This window comes from Miniopterus natalensis, chromosome X (genome assembly GCF_054644295.1).
Source record: "Miniopterus natalensis isolate mMinNat1 chromosome X, mMinNat1.hap1, whole genome shotgun sequence".
Lineage (NCBI taxonomy): Eukaryota > Metazoa > Chordata > Mammalia > Chiroptera > Miniopteridae > Miniopterus > Miniopterus natalensis.
In genome coordinates this window covers 50,717,020-50,733,711 of record NC_142103.1, presented here as the reverse complement: position 1 = coordinate 50,733,711, position 16,692 = coordinate 50,717,020, and the positions used below count along the sequence as shown (strand labels likewise).

The window sequence follows — 16,692 nt, the reverse complement described above, 5'->3', positions numbered from 1 at the left end:
TTTATCCTTACTTAGGACTTTGTACATATAGTGTCACCTGCAGTTTGAGATAGTTTTACTCCTTCCTTGCCAATCTAGGATGCCTTTTATTTTGCTTTCTTGCCTGATTGCTCTACCTAGTGGTGACAGCAGGGATGTCGTCTGGTTTCTGATCTTGGATGGGAAGCATCTAATCTTGCACCATTAAGTATGATGTTAACTGTGGGGTTTCTGTTGATGCTTTCTATCAAGTTGAGGAAGTTTCCTTCCACTCCTCATATGTTGAATGTTTCTAGAAGGAAGTTAATTTTTCAAATGTTTTTTCCTATCTGTTGAGATGGTCATGTGTTAGTTGTCCTTTATTTATATGGTGTATTGCACTAAATGATTTTTGAATGTTTAACCATCCTTGAATTTCAGGGAAAATCCCATTTGGTCATGGTGTGTAATTATTTTTATATGATGGTAGATTTGGTTTGCTACCATTTTGTTTTGGAGTTGTTTTTCTTCTTTTTCTTTATTATTTCTACTTTTTTACTTTTGTTCCAAATATTACAGATGTCCCTTTCTCTCCCCAATGACCCATTCCACCCTGTCCCAACCCCCTCCCCAGTCTCTCTCCACACCACTGTCCATGTCGTTTGGTTGTACATATATGCATGTAAGTTCTTTGGTTAATGTCTCTCCCTCCACCCACCCGCCTGCCCTCCTTTATCCCTCTGAGATTTGTTAATTTTATATTTATTGTTGAAAGTATTAGAGAGATCCCTTTTTTTCACCCATTAATCCCCTCTACCCCAAACCCACCCTACCCCCAAGCCTTCCCCATACCAATGTCTGTGTGATGGGTTACGCTTATAAACATGAAAGTTCTTCCATTAATTTCTCCCCACCCACTCCCCATCCCCATCTTCCCTCTGAGATCTCTCAGTCTGTTCCATGATTCTGTCTTTGGATCCATTTTGTTTATCAATTTATTGTTAATTACATTACACATGAGTGAGATCATATCACACTTGTCTTTCTCTGACTGGCTTATTTCACTTAGCATGATACTCTCCAGTTACCTCCATGCTGTCACAAAGGATAAGATCCTTCTTTTTAAAAGTTGCATAGTATTCCATGGTGTAAATGTACCACAGCTTTATTATATACTCATCTACTGATGAGCACTAGGGCTGTTTCCAGATCTTAGCTGTTAATTGTGCTGCTATGAACATACGGGTGCATAGGTTTTTTCTGATTGGTGCTTCAGGTTTCCTAGGATATAGTCCTAGAAGTGGGATCACTGGGTCAAACGGCAGCTCAAATTTTAATTTTTTGAGGAAACTCCATACTGCTTTCCATAGTGGCTGCAACAGTCTGCATTCCCAGCACTAGTGTACTAGGGTACCTTTTTCTCCAACTCCTTGCCAGCACTTGTTCTTGATTTATTGGTGGTAGCCATTCTGACTGGTGTGAGGTGATATCTCATTGTCATTTTAATTTGCATCTCTCTGATCATTAGTGACGTTGAGCACTTTTTCATGTCTCTTGGCAATCTGTATGTCCTCTTTGGAGAAGTGTCTACTTCGGTCCTTTGCCCATTTTTTAATGGGATTATTTGTCTTCCTTTTGTTAAGTTGTATGAGTTCCTTATGTATTTTGGATATGAACCCTTTATCAGATGTGTCACTGGCAAATATGTTCCCCATACAGTGGGCTCCCTTTTCGTTTCATTGATGGTTTATTTTGCTGTACAGAAGCAGCTTTTTATTTTGATGTAGTTCCATTTATTTATTTAGTTTCTCTTCCCCTAGGAGATGTAATGGCAAACATACTGCTACAAGAGATGTCTGAGATTTTGCTACCCAAGTTTTCTTCTAGGATTTTTATGGATTCATGTCTTACATGTCTTTTATCCATTTTGAGTTTATTTTTGTGTACGGTGTAAGTTAGTCGTCTAGTTTCTTTTTTTTTTTTTTTAGTTTCTTTTTCCGAGATTTCATTATTGGTGTATAAAAATGCCATCAATTTCTGGGTGTTAATTTTGTATCCTACTAACGTGCTGAATTGATTAAACCTAGTTTTTTGGTGAAGTCTTTAGGATTTTCTGTGTACATTATGATGTCATCTGCAAATAATGACAGTTTTATTTCCTCCTTTCCAATTTGGATGCCTTTTATGTTTTGTCCTTGTCTGATGACTGTGGCTAAGATTTCCAGTACTATGTTGAATAAGAGTAGTGAAGGTGGACACCCCTGTCTTATTCCTGTTCTTAGGGGAAATGGTATTAGCTTTTGCCCATTGAGTATAATGTTGGCTGTAGGTTTGTCATATATGGCCTTTATTATGTTGAGGTATGATCCCTCTATTCCCACTTTGCTGAGAGTTTTTATCAAAACTGGGTGTTGGATTTTGTCAAATGCTTCTTCTGCGTCTATTGATATGATCATGTGATTTTTGTTTTTCAATCTGTTTATGTGATGTATCACATTTATTGATTTGCAAATATTGTACCAGCCTTGCATTCCTGGAATAAATTCCACTTAGTCATGATGTATGATATATTTAATATATTGCTGGATCTGATTTGCTAGGATTTTGTTCAGGATTTCAGCCTCTAAATTCATTATGGATACTGGCCTATAATTCTCTCTCTTTGTTGTCTTTATCAGGTTATGGAATTAGGCTAATGCTGGCCTCATAAAAAGAGCTTGGAAGTGTTCCTTCCTCTCAGATTTTTTGGAATAGTTTGAGGAAGGTAGGTGTTGGTTCTTCTTTGAATGTTTGGTAAAACTCCCCTGTGAAGCTGTCCAGACCAGAGCTTTTGTGTCCTGGGAGCCCTTTATTTATTGCTTCAACGTTATCAGCAATTATAGGCCCATTAAGGTTTTCTGACTCTTCCTGATTGAGTTTTGGAAGGCTGTATTTTTCTAGGAATTTGTCCATTTCATCCAGGTAGTCCAGCTTGGAGGCATATATTTTTTCACGGTATTTTCTTAAAATTCTTTGTGTTTCTGTAGGGTAGGTTGTTACTTCACCTCTTTCGTTTCTGATTTTATTTGGTCCTCTCTGTTTCTTGATGAGTCTGTCTAAAGGTTCATCAATCTTGTTTATCTTCTCAAAGAACCAGCCCCTTGGTTTCATTGATCTTTTGTATTTTTTTTTTGTCTCTATGTAATTTATTTCTGCTCTTATCTTTATTATTTCCTTACTTCTACTTACTCTGGGCTTTTATTGCTGTTCTCTAAGTTTTTAAGTTGTAAGGTTAGAGAGTCTATTAGAAGTTTTTCTTGTTTTTGAGGTAGGCTTGTAAGTGCTATGAACTTCCCTCACAGGAATGCTTCCATTGTGTCCCATAAATTTGGAGTTATTGTTTTTTCATTTTCATTTGTTTCCAGGAGGTTTTTGATTCCTTTCTTGATCTCTTTGGTAACTCATTCATTGTTTTAAAACATGCTATTTAGCCTCCATATGTTTGAATGGTTTCTAGTGTTATTATAGTTGATTTCTAGTTTCATGCCATTGTCGTCCGAGAAGATGCTTGATATGACTTCAGTCTTCTTGAATTTGTAGAGACTTGTTTTGTGTCCTAACATGTGCTTTATATTTGAGGTCCCATGTGCACTTGAGAAGAATGTATATCTGCAGCTTTGGGGTAGAATGTTCTGTAAATGTTAATTAAATCCATCTGATCTAGTGTGTCATTTAGGGTCACTGTTTTCTTGTTGACTTTTTGTCTGGAAGACCTATCCAGTGAAGTCAGTGGGGTGTTAAAGTCCCCTAGTATGCCTCTATTGCTGTCAAACTCTCCCTTAAAGTCCTCCAGAAGTTTTTGTGTTTTTTTATAACTTTAGGTGCTCCTATATTGGATGCATATATGTTTATCAGGGTTATATCCTCGTATTATGTAGTGGCCTTTCTTGTCTCGTTATGCTCTTCATTTTGAGGTCTATTTTGTAAGATATGAGTACTGGACCCCAGCTTTTTTCACATCCATTTGCATGGAAAATTTGTTTCCATCCCTTCATTCGTATCTTGAGTATTTTGTTTTAAAGTGGGTCTCTTGTAGACAGCATATTTGGGTCATCTTTTCCTATCCATTCAGCCACCCTATGTCTTTTCTTTGGGGCATTTAATCCATTTACATTTAAGGTTATTACTGATAGATGCTTATCTATTGCCATTTTAATTCTTTTTTAAAAAATATATCTTTAGTGATTTCAGAGAGAGGAAAGGAGAGGGAGAGAGACAGAAAAATCAATGATGAGAGTGTCATTGATCGGCTGCCTCCTGCATGTCCTCAACTGAGGATGGAGCCCACAACCCAGGCATGTGCCCTGACCAGGAATCAAACCCTGATTGCCTGGATCCTAGGTCAATGCTCAACTGCTGAGCCTTGCCTGGCCGGGCGCCAGTTTAATTCTTTATGCCTACATTTGTCTCTCTCTCTACTTCTAATTACAGCAGTTCCTTGAACATTTCCTGCAATGCTGGTTTAGTGGTGATAAACTCCTTTAGCCTGTTTTTGTCTGGGAAGTTGTTTATTTCACCATATATCTAGAATGATAATCTTGCTGAATACAGTCGTCTTAATTTCAGATTCTTGTTTTTCATTACCTTGAATACTTAAAACCATTCCCTCCTGGCCTGTAGAGTTTCTGATGAGAGGTCAGCTGACATCTTATGGGAGCTCCTTTGTAGGTAACAGATTGCTTTTCTCTAGCTTCCTTTAAGATTCTTTGTCTTGAATTCTTGGCATTTTAATTATGATGTGTCTGGACGTGACCCTGTTTGGGTGCTTCTTGCTTGGGACTCTCTGTGCCTCTTGACCTTGTGTGACTTTTTCCTTAACCAGGTTAGAGAAGTTTTCTGCCATTATTTCATCAAACAGGTTCTCTAACTACTCTTGCTTACTTTCGACCTCCTCTGGCACTCCTATATGGCTAATATGGTTATGTTTCATGTTGCCCACAGCTCCCTTAGAGTGTCATGTTTTTAAATTGTTTTTCCTTTTTAGATCTCTGATTGAGTGATTTTTTTCTACCCTGTCTCCTAATTCGTTGATCTGATCCTCAGCTTCCGCTAAATCTGTTTATTCCTTCCAATGTATTCTTTATTTCTGCTACATCATTCTTAATTTCCTTCATAGTTTCCATATCTTCTTTCATGTTGTTGAGCATCCTTACAATCAGTATTCTGAACTCTGTATCTGAGAGATTGCTTATCTCCATTTCATGTAGCTCTTTTTCTGGAAACCCCTCTTGTTTTCATTTGGGGCTTATCTCCCCATTTTGGCTCCTATGTATTAGGTAGATCTGCTACAACTCAGTGTTTTTGGAGGGTCTTTGGTGCAGGCCAATGTCAGATGCTATTTGTGAATGACCCTGAGTACCCTGTTTGGAACCATCAACAACCCTTGGCTTGAGGGCTCCTCTGCTGGGGCTGGGTGCGGTTGGACAGAACCAAGATGCAGACCAATGCCTGCTGTTCCAAGGCCCAAGTCCAGAAGCAGATCAGGCAAAGACTCAAAGCACTCTGAGGTCTGCCTTTGCCTGCAGGCTTATTAATGTGATTCTCTTAATGAGCCTCAGGTACAGAAACTCCACAGGGTGGGATGGATGATTGTTATTCAGTCTCTTAAGGAGCCTCAGGTTGTAGAAACTCCTCTGGGTAGGGTGAGAAGTTTTCAGCAGGGTAGGGCAATTGCTCCCCCTTCAGGCAACAGCAGCAAATTGATAGATGTTCTCTGCAGTATGGGGGAATAAATAACTTGGCACAGGAATCTAGATGGATGACTTCTGATCTCAATCTCCAGAGCCTACAACCCTAGATTCTCTTCACACAGGTCCAGTCCACTCTGCCTTCCCTCTGCTGGATCCCAAGGTGAGTGGCTGTACACAAAACTTTTGTGTTGGCTCTTTAAGAGGGTGCCTGCACTTCCAGCCATCTCTCCCTGGCAGACAGAAACCCTGCTGCTTTTCACAGCCAGTTGTTACACGGGCACCTTTCTCAGTTCTGGTGCTCTTGGCTGGGAAGCCCAGCCTGGGGTTTAGGCCCCAGAGTCCTCAGTGGGAACCCCCACAGCTGAGATATTCCTCCAGACTTTCAGCTGCTGCCTGTGGGAGCCCAGCCAGCCCTCTCTCCCCTCTGCACTTCCTACCAGTCTCTATGTAGTCTCCACTTTTCCTCCTTGGTTAACAGGGTGCTCTCCAGCTCGACTTCAGTTGCAATTGATTATTCAGAATGGTTTTTCTATATTTTAGTTGTAATTCTAGTTTAGTCCTGGGAGAGTGTCAGCGTAGCTTCCACTCAGTCCACCACCAACTTTAACCTCCTCAAGAATAAACTCTTGCCCAGGCAGGCATGGCTCAGCGGTTGAGCGTCAACCTAGGATCCAGGCGATGAGGGTTCGATTCCTGGTCAGGGCACATGCCCGGGTTGCGGGCTTGATCAATGACTTTCTCATCATTGATGTTTCTATCTCTCTCGCTCTCTCCTTTTCTCTCTCTGAAATCAATAAAGATATATTTAAAAAAAAAAAAAAAGAATAAATTCTTGTCCGCCCAGAGTGGCTCATTTGGTTGAACACTGTCCCATGCACCAAAAGGTTGCCAGTTCAATTTTCGCTCTGGACACATACCTGGGTTGTAGGTTTGATACCCTGTCAGGGAGTGTACGGAAAGAAACTGATTAGGTTTCTCTCTCATATCGATGTTGCTCTTTCTCTCCCCCACCTCCTGTCTAAGCATGTCCTCCTGTGAGGATTAAAAATAGAAGAAGAACCTCTTTCATGTACTCACAACTTGAAACCTACTTTTGCCACACCCTGTATATGAGGAAAAAAGATCTAAAGATATAAAATCAGCCCAGCCAGGGGTGGCTCAGTGATTGAGCATCAACCTAGGATCCAGGCGATCGGGGTTTGATTTCTGGTCAGGGCACATGTCCGGGTTGCGGGCTGCAGCCAATCAATGACTGTCATCATTGATGTTTCTATATCTCTCTCTCCAACTCTTTTCCTCTCTCTGAAATCAATAAAGATATTTTTTTTAAAAAAAATCTAAAATCAATAATCTAAGCTTCCACCTTAGGACATCAGAAAAAGAGCAAATTAAATCTAAAGTTAGTGTAATAAAATAGAATAAGAAGAATTAGAGCAGAAGTCAATGAAATTGAATACAGAAAAGCAAAGAAACCCAAAGCTTGTTCTTTCAAAAGATCAATAAAATCAATTAGCCTCTTGTCATGCTAACTAAGAAACAAAGAGAGAATACACAGTTAATAATATCAGAAATGAAAGAGGAGAAAGCACTAGAAATCCTATGGACAATAGAAGAAAACTATGAGCAAGTGTATGCCCAAAAATTTGATAAACTAGATGAAATGGACTGATTTTTTAAAAGGGACAATTTGTCAAAACTCACACAAGAAGTAGACAATCTGAGTAGGCTATATCTATTAAAGAAATTGAATCAATATTAATAATCTTCCAGAACAGTAAGCATTGGGCTCAGATGAGTTCAATGATGACTTTTATCAGGTATATAAGAAAGAAACTTTACAATCTCTTTCAGAGAATAAAGCAGAGGGAATACTTTCAACTCAATCTATAAGGCCAGAATTATCCTAACACCAAAGCCCAACAAAGATATTACAAGAAAACTAGAGCCCAATATCTCTCATGAACACAGATGCAAGTATCCTAAACAAAATATTAGCAAATGAAATCAACAATGTATAAAAAGAATTATACACCATAACCAAGTAGGATTTATCACAAGGCTGCTTCAACATTCAAAAATCGATTAATGTAATCTATCACAATAATAAACTACAAAAACTCTCAGTAAACTAGAGGGAATGTCTTCAACTTGATAAAGAATATGTATGAAAATCCTACAGCTAACATCAGAGTTAGTTGTAAGAAACTCGAAGCTTTTCCACTAAGATCAGGTACAAGGATTTTCCCTCTCACCACTCCTTTTCAACATCATACTGGAAGTTCTAGCTAACGCAATAAGAAAAGGAAAGAAAAGGCATATAGTTTGGGCAGGAGGAAATAAAGCTGTCTTTGTTCACAGATGACATGATCATCTATGTAGAAGATCCAAAAGAATCTACCAGACTAACGCCTAGGATTATAGTAAGGTAGCAGAACACAAGGTTAAAATACAAAAGACAATTGGTTTCCAATACACCAGCAATGAACAAGAGGAATTTGAAAAAAAAAAAAAAAATACCATTTACATTAGCATCCCCCAAAATGAAACACTTAGGTATAAATATAACAAAATATATATAAGATCTATCTATATGAGGAAAACTACAGAACTCCGATAAAAGAAATCAAAGAAGTAAAGAAATGGTGAGAAATTTCATGTTCACAGGCATGGAATACTGTCTGAAATCACAATACTGTCAAGAAATCAGTTCTTCCCAACATTGTCTATAGATTCAATGCAATCACAATTAAAATTCCAGAAAGTAATTTTGTGGATATCAACAAATTGCTTCTAAAGTTTACATAGAGAGGCAAAAGACCAAGAATAGCCAACATAATATTGAAGAACAAAGTTAGAGGACTGACACTATTCAACTTCAAGCTAGAATAATCAAGACAGTGTGGTTCTGATGAAAGAACAGAAAAATAGATCAATGGAACATAATAGAGAGCCCAGAAAAAGAATCATATAAATATAGTCAACTAATCTTTGACAAAAGAGAAAAGGCAATTAAATAGAGAAAGGATAGTCTTTTCAACAAATGGTGTTAACACCAAAGATATAATCCATGATAGAAATAATTGGTAAGCTGTACTTCATTAAAATTAAAATCTTCTGCCCAGCTGGCATGGCTCAGCAATTGAGCATCGGTCTATGATCAAGGAGATCATGGTTCAATTTCCAAACAGAGAACATGCCCAGGTTGCAGGCTCAGTCTCCAGTGGGGGGTGACCAATGACTCTCTCATCACTAATGTTTCTATCTCTCTCTCCCCCTCTCCCTTCCTCTCTCTGAAATCAATAAAGACATATTTTTTTAAAAAATTAAAAACTTCTGCTCTGTGTAAGAGTGTGAGACTACAAGCCACAGACTGGGAGAAAAAATTTGCAAAAGACTCATCTGATATACAATTGTTATCTAAAATATACAAAGAACTCTTAAAACTCAACAATAGGAGAACAAACCAATTAAAAAATGGGCCCAACTGCATAACCCATGGACACAGGCAATAGTGTCGGGAAGGCCTGGGGCGGGGTGGAGGGGGTCAAAGGGGGAAAAAAAGGGACATCTGTAATACTTTCAACAATAAAGATAAAGAAACTTTTAAAAATATGGGCCCAAGACCTTAAGGAACATCTCACCAAAGAAAATATACAAATGGCACCCATCTTGGTGTGGTTCAGCAGTTGAGAATTGCCCTGTGATCCAAGAGATCGCAGTCTGATTCCTGGTCAGGGCATATGCCCGGATTGCAGGCTGGATCCCCAGTCGGGGGTGTGCAGGAGGCAGCTGATCAATGACAACTCTATCATCACTGATGTTTCTCTCTCTCTCTCTCCCTCTCCCTTCCTCTCTTTGAAATCAATAAAGATATATTTTTTAAAAAAGAAAATATACAAATGGCAAATAAGCATTTGAAAAGATGCTCCACATATCATCAAAAAAATGCAAATTAAAACAGCAAGATACCGCTACACACCCACTAGCATGGCCAAAATGCAGAACACCGAGAACATCAAATGCTGATGAGGATGTGGAGTAATGGGAACTCTCATTCATTGCTGCTGGGAATGCAAAATCGTACAGCCATATTGGAAGATAGTTTGGCAATTTCTTACAAAACTAAACATACTCTTACCATCTGATCCAGCAATCACGCTCCTTGGTATTTACTCAAAGGAGTTGAAAACTTTTATCTGTACAAAAACCTGTAGAGATGTTTACAGCAGTTTATTCATAATTGCCAAAACTTGGAAGCAACCAAGGTGTCCTTCAGTACATGAATCAATAAACAAACTCTGGTACATCTCGACAATGGAATATCATCCAGCAATAAAAAGAAATGAACTATGAAGCCATAAAAAGACATAGAGGAACTTTAAATACAGATTACTAAGTGAATGAAAGAAATCTGAAAAGTCTACATACTGTATGATTCTAACTATATGGAATTCTGGAAAAGGTAAAACTATGAAGACAGTAAAAATATCAATGGTTACTAAAAGTTAGAGGGAGGGATGGACTGGCAGGGTATGGATGATTTTTAGGGCAATAAAAATACTCTTTATGATACCATATTGATGGACAACTGTCATACATTTGTCCAAACCAGTAGACTATACAAGCCCAAGAGTGAACCATAATGTAAACTGTGCACTTTGGGATGATTATGTTGTGTCAATGTAGGTTCACCAACTGTAAAAAACTTACTACTCTGGTGGGGGATGTTGATAGTGGGGGAAGCTATCCTTGTGTGGGGGTAGGGGGTGAATCTCTGTATTTACCCCTCAATTATGCTGTGAACCGTAAGCTGCTCTTTAAAAAACAGACTTCATTTTTTAAAAAATACAGGTGAGAGAGGTCACAATTGACAGAGCCCATATATATGGGATCCAGGGCAGAGGAAAAGGGTGAAGCTTTCAACAAGAAGGAATTTTTCCACTAAGACAAGAAGCAAGAGGGTAAAGACAAGTATAGTACCTAACTCTACTAAGAATATAAATATTACAATGATGGCATAATTATGGATTAATGCTGTGATTTAAAAAGTTACTTGATAAACTGTCCACTAAAAAGTTAAAATGGTAATTTTTATTATGTATATTTACCACAATTTTATTTATATATGTAAGTTATTTGATTACTACCCAATTTCCATATTCTATTAGGTTAAGCACGGACCGTTACATTTCATGGTTAGCTCAAGTTTAGCTTTTATTTCACTTATTACTCTAGATCTTACATAAGACAAGTCCTATTTAACTTCTTGTGGCCATTGAAAAAGATGTATTCCACTTTATTCATAGTTTGCCTGTTTCTACTTAATAGAATAAACCAAAGATCTTACCATCTGAAATACATCAGAGCCTTCATCAAAATCCACCATAGCAAAAAATATCCTGTTGGTAAATGCACTGGAGTATCGCCAGGAATTTGCGAGGATCTGGAATTCTTCATCTGCTTGCCTAGATGTAATCAGGTTTTTGAAGATAAAATATAAAACATTTTTTAAAGCAATCTGGTTTATCAGCAGTAAAATAGATCCAAAGACGTAACAGTTGTTTTTCCAATGGGGGGGGCAGTCAGGCTCTGCTGGTGGGGTTAGGACAAACATTGGCAAACTCTGCCATTGTTTTGGCATAAGTCTTACCCCAAGTATTGAGGATTTCAATAGAAAGTAGTAATTACCTGTCTATACTTCATATTTTGTACCTATTTCTTATCTTAAAGCCCTTCAGTAGTCACTAGAAAATCCAGCTAATTGTCTGTACAACAATTTTTAATATCCTAAATTACTTCTAAGAGTTCAAAGGGTACAAGGTTGAAGTATTTTCCCAGATAAAATAGATGATAATATTAATCCATTTTAAAAATCAAAAGTACAAAATGCTACTTAGTAAATAAAAATACAGAGTGATGAATTATTAGGATAAAAATGAGAAGAATCTAGGAAACTGAGATTAACTGAAACCTCAAGTCATATTTGACTTTTCATTTATTGCCCATATGCTTTCAGTTTCTAAGATCTGACAATTGTTCATTTGTGATTATATCTCCACCCCTTCTCACTTATTTTCATTGCTATTATCTAGCCAGATCCTTAATATCTAGTTTCTTCTCCAAGAAACTCCTCAGAAACTGTTGCTTTTCTGTTACCTTCAGAACACAGTCTCCAAGCTCTTTCACTGGTTATTCAATGTTCTATATTATCTAGTTCCAAATGCATCTAGCTTTTAAGTTGCCTTTCTATTAATCTCAAAAGGGGTATCTTAATTGCAGCTTTTTATTTATTCCTGTGTACCCTTGCACACGTTGTTGCTTCTACCTCTATCTAACTCTGATCCATCTGTCTAGCCCTAGTATGTCTTATCTTCTCCATTAGGCCAGCCCTAACCACTCCTGTTATATGTCCTTTCTGAAATTTTACAGTACTTACTATGTACACAATTCATAGAGTACTTAATCATAAATTTTCTTATACTGCCAGTAAAATTTTCATGTGTGGAACTCATTTCCCTAGCCAGATGACGTGGGTAAGGCATCTCATATTTCTCATCCTGATAGCACCAAATATATAGTATTATACATACTGCTGCTGCTTAATTTTATTTTTTGAATGAGTTTAGGAAAATGTGAGCTAATTTTAAATTTGGTCTTGTAGAAAGTAAGATACAAGTAAAAACTTAGGTTAATTAAGAACTCCATTAATTGGCATTTAATACAAAATTATGGAGTCTGTGTTTGTTCCCTGGTGTTTTTGTACATTGTTGATTGCCAATGAGTGAACTGACTGAATTAGGAGTAACTCTAGATTTTAAATTTATTCATAGTTAATACCACCTATTCTTTTTCCTTCTTCTGTTTACTTTTAATTCATATTCAGTATATACCCCATAAAATAAGCACTCTGGAAGCAAATACCTTGACTATCTCCTACCTCCAAGGAGAAAATCCTTTAAGAAGAGTTAGCAAGGCTTGGGGTAGCATAACACAGTATTGTGAAAGGAGGCTGTCTATTCCTTCACATGAGCCCAGGCTGTCAGAATGCCGAAAGCCTCCAAGGTTTTTACTAAATTAGTTCTTTAAAGGGCAGCTTTGCCATTTCATTTAAAGTAAATTTCCAGATCACACATACTGATCTAAAAATATAAGTTTAAAGAAAAACACACTGAAAGGCAAAAGCTATTTTATTATTTAGTATCTGCTATTTTTAATTACCCATAACACTTTTGTTTAAAGAAACATCAATCTTTATTCCTAAGATCATTCAGAAACAGTAAAATAAAATCAATAAACCATTATTTGATGAAAGTTTAAGTGAAATTTTTATAATCACTACAAAATAACCGAGAAAACAAGAAACATCTCTACATCATGCATCTTTATTTTCTAAAAAAGTTCTCTTGTAATTCCAAACTTGGATGTAGCCACCACTATTGCATTAATAAATGTCTCTAGCTTTAAGTACACCAGTTAAAATTTTAGAACTTGTTTCTCCCAAAACAGAGAATATTTGCTTCACTACCTTCTGAGACTGTTGTGATAAAACAAGAGTATGAAGTTGAAAACACAAATAATAAAACACTACATCAATGCTATTGGCATACATTTATATAAGTTGATACCAATTCAGAAGGTAATTGTTAGATTTATTCCTATGATGGCTATAATACTTTTATCCTTGCTCTCTGTTCCCCCACTAATATGAACAACCATGAAATGACTATGAAAGAGCAGTAGTAGTTACTTTAGATATCCTAAAAAAGGTATACACATTAATTATTCACCCACTAAACTAATTTAGTTCTTCTGGGACTGAAAAATGGTTAAAATCTTGTAAGTTATTTAATTTTAAAGTGTAGTTGAAGGTTCATACTTGCACACGACACATTGTCTATGAAGCTGGAGAGCAGTGAACATGACAATAACGGAGTAGTTTCTTGGTGGGGCTTTAACAAGGCGACGGAACTTGTCTCCATTCATTCTTATTACGGGTCTTTTATTGGTCCATTCCATCAGTTGACTAACCTTTTCAGATAACACCATCTAAAAAAGAAAAAGAAAGCATGCTGTTTTGAACTTGTCATGTAAAGTTCCTTTTACCTAGGCAACTTAACACCAAGACTAACAAGTAGAGGTATATAGAAAATGTAAGAGCCCGGCCGGGTGTGGCTCAGCGGTTGAGCATCGACCTAGGATCCAGGCGATAGGGGTTCGATTCCCGGTCAGGGCACATGCCCGGGTTGCGGGCTCGATCAATGACTCTCTCATCATTGATGTTTCTCTCTCTCTCTCTCTCTCCTTTCCTCTCTCTGAAATCAATAAAGATATATTAAAAAAAGAAAAAGAAAAAAGAAAAGAAAATGTAAGAGACCTAAAAATAAAATTTAGGAGATGGGCCTGAAAATAATAATTATTCTTAAAATTATATTATTTTACCCTGGCTGGTATGCTCAGTGGTTAGAGTGTCGGCCTGCTGACTGAAGGGTTGTGGGTTTGACTCTCGGTCAGGGGCATGTACCTCGGCGGCTGGTTCCCTGCCCCAGGCTGGGTGCAAAGGGGAGGCAACCAATCAATGTGTCAACGTGTCTCTCTCACATCCATGTTTTTCTCCCCCCCCCCACCTTCCACTCTCTCTAGAAATTGATGGAGAAAGTGTCCTCAGGTGAGGATTAAAAAAAAAAAAAAATTAAATAAATAAATAAAACTATTTCATGATGAGATTTAGTCAAATACTATACTTTTGATGTGAACTGTTTATTATTTACTAATAAATAAAATAATATAAAATCATAAACCCTTTCATTTTCCAAAGATTCCAAAGAATGTAGAGTTAAACCAACTGGCTAATTTTATTTAACATTTTGCTTCTCAACACCCCCCTCCTCACACAAACACACACTCCTGCAGAGAAACTAGAATAGTAGGAACGATCTTGAAAACAAAGAATAAAGTGTGAGGAATCATTCCACCCAATTTTAAGGTTTACTACAGCTATAATAAGCAAGGGAGGGTGATAGTGATGAAAGGATAGACCCATAGATCAATGGAACAGAACTAAGAACCCAGAAATGGACTTACCTAAGTACAGCCAAGTAAGTTTTCAGAAACATTCAAAAATTGGCCCTTCCTCCAGGAAGTATGCTGGGAGCAACCCTTTTCCTTTCCCTTTCCCTTCCCCCTTCCCATTCTCTCAGGAGCCTTACCATTACCTTCCTCACTCCCAAGTTCAAAGGGCCCTTCCTTTACCTCTATAACTCATTTACCTCCTAAGCCCCATTTCTTTTACAAATTACTTCTACCTCTGGGATTTTCCAAATAAAATGTTCTCTTATAGTTTGAGTCTTGGCTCTGAATTCTTTCCTAGACAGAACTCGAGTACCAAGGTTGCTGAACCCAGGTCCCTTCAGACCCCACCAGTCTAATACCTGGTGCCGTTTTGCCACCTACAGCAAAAGTATGTTAATTAAAGCTGGAGACAGTGGGGGAAAAAAAAAAAAGGTGCAAAAGCAACTCAGTAGAGGAAGGAGAGCCTTTTCTACAAACGGTGCTGAAGCAACTGGACATCCATAGCCAAAAATATAAACCTCGAAATAAACTTCAGACCTTATACAAAAATTAATTGAAAATGGATCACATACTTAAATGTAAAAATGAAAACCATAAAAATTTTAGAAAAAAATATGAGAAAATGCTCAGGACCAAGGGCGAGGCAAAGTTCTTAAACCTGACACCAAAAACACAATTCATAAAAAGAAAACAAATTGATAAACTGAACACCATCAAAATAAAAACTTTTGCTCTGTGAAAGACCTAGTGAAGAGGAAGAAAAGACAAGCTACAGAGTGAAAGAAAATATTTTCAAACCACATATGTCACAAAGGATTAGTAGCTAGAATGTATTTTTTTTAATTCAAAATTGAAAAATTCAAATATCAAAATTCAAAAGTGAAAAACACAATTCAATTAGAAAATGGGCAAAAAACGTAAGACATTTCCTTGAAGATTATTTACATACAGCAAATAAACACATGACAAGATGCACATCATTAACCATTACAGAAATACAAATTAAGAGCACAATAAGATAGCACTATACACCTGTAACTAAAATATAGTGACAACACTAAAGGCTGGCGAGGATGTAGAGAAACTGGACGTCACACATGGCTGATAGGAATGTACTATGGCACAGCCATTCTGGACAACAGTTTGGCAGTTTCTTTAAAAATTAAGCAACTAACTATGCACTAACTATACAATCCAGCATTCCTGAATATCTATCACAGATAAATGAAAACTTACATCTACACAGAGAAAAGAAAGAGCCACATTTTGTTTCTTTTTAACAGCCAGTCATCATGAGGCAAAGGAAGTCAACAAGAATTTCAGTTGAAATTCATGCAATCATATTTATCCTTTCCCTCGTGTCTACCCTTATATTCAAACTTTGCAAGAATAGTAAGACAGGGAAAGATAAAATAAAAAGTACAGACAAGAATCTCAATGCAGACTTAATACTAACTTATGGTTTTGCTCTTCTTGAAAGGGATATGTTTATAAAGGGCTAGTACATCATGAAGTGGTTCATTATCAGAAGCATTTAACCAGTTACATTTCCCATTACTTACACTGAAATTTGGCCAGGGCACTGGTATTCAAACTTTAAAATTATATCCCTCCCATGAAACTCAGTCATCAGAGAACAGATGTTAGGATGTGCCTTTTCACTCTGGAAGTGGATCACAAACCTACTAGAAAAATAGCATTCTTTGAAACATCGTTGTCAGTAATGCAAATGAGCTGTCTCAGACCTGGGCTAAGAAAAATAATCCCTAGAACCAGTAAGAATAGCTTCTGTGCCTGGCCAGTGTGGCTCAGAGGTAGAGCATACACTCATGAACCAAGAGGTTCCCAGTCTGATTCCCGGTCAAGGCACATGCTCGGTTTCAGGTTCAATCTCCAGTAGGGGGCATGCAGGAGGCAGCCGATCGATGTCTCTCTC

General features: G+C 37.4%; 1 protein-coding gene across 1 annotated transcript in view; it reads right to left on the bottom strand.

Annotated features, from left to right (window-relative positions):
* Positions 1-16,692, bottom strand: part of MAGT1 (magnesium transporter 1) — a 55,314-nt gene that overhangs the window by 22,547 nt on the left and 16,075 nt on the right. Inside the window, exons 2-3 of the mRNA XM_016207261.2 lie at positions 13,564-13,733; positions 11,035-11,152 (exon numbers count right to left, since the gene is read on the bottom strand). Of these exons, the coding sequence (XP_016062747.1) occupies positions 11,035-11,152; positions 13,564-13,733 (288 nt within the window). The remainder of the gene's footprint in view (positions 1-11,034; positions 11,153-13,563; positions 13,734-16,692) is intronic.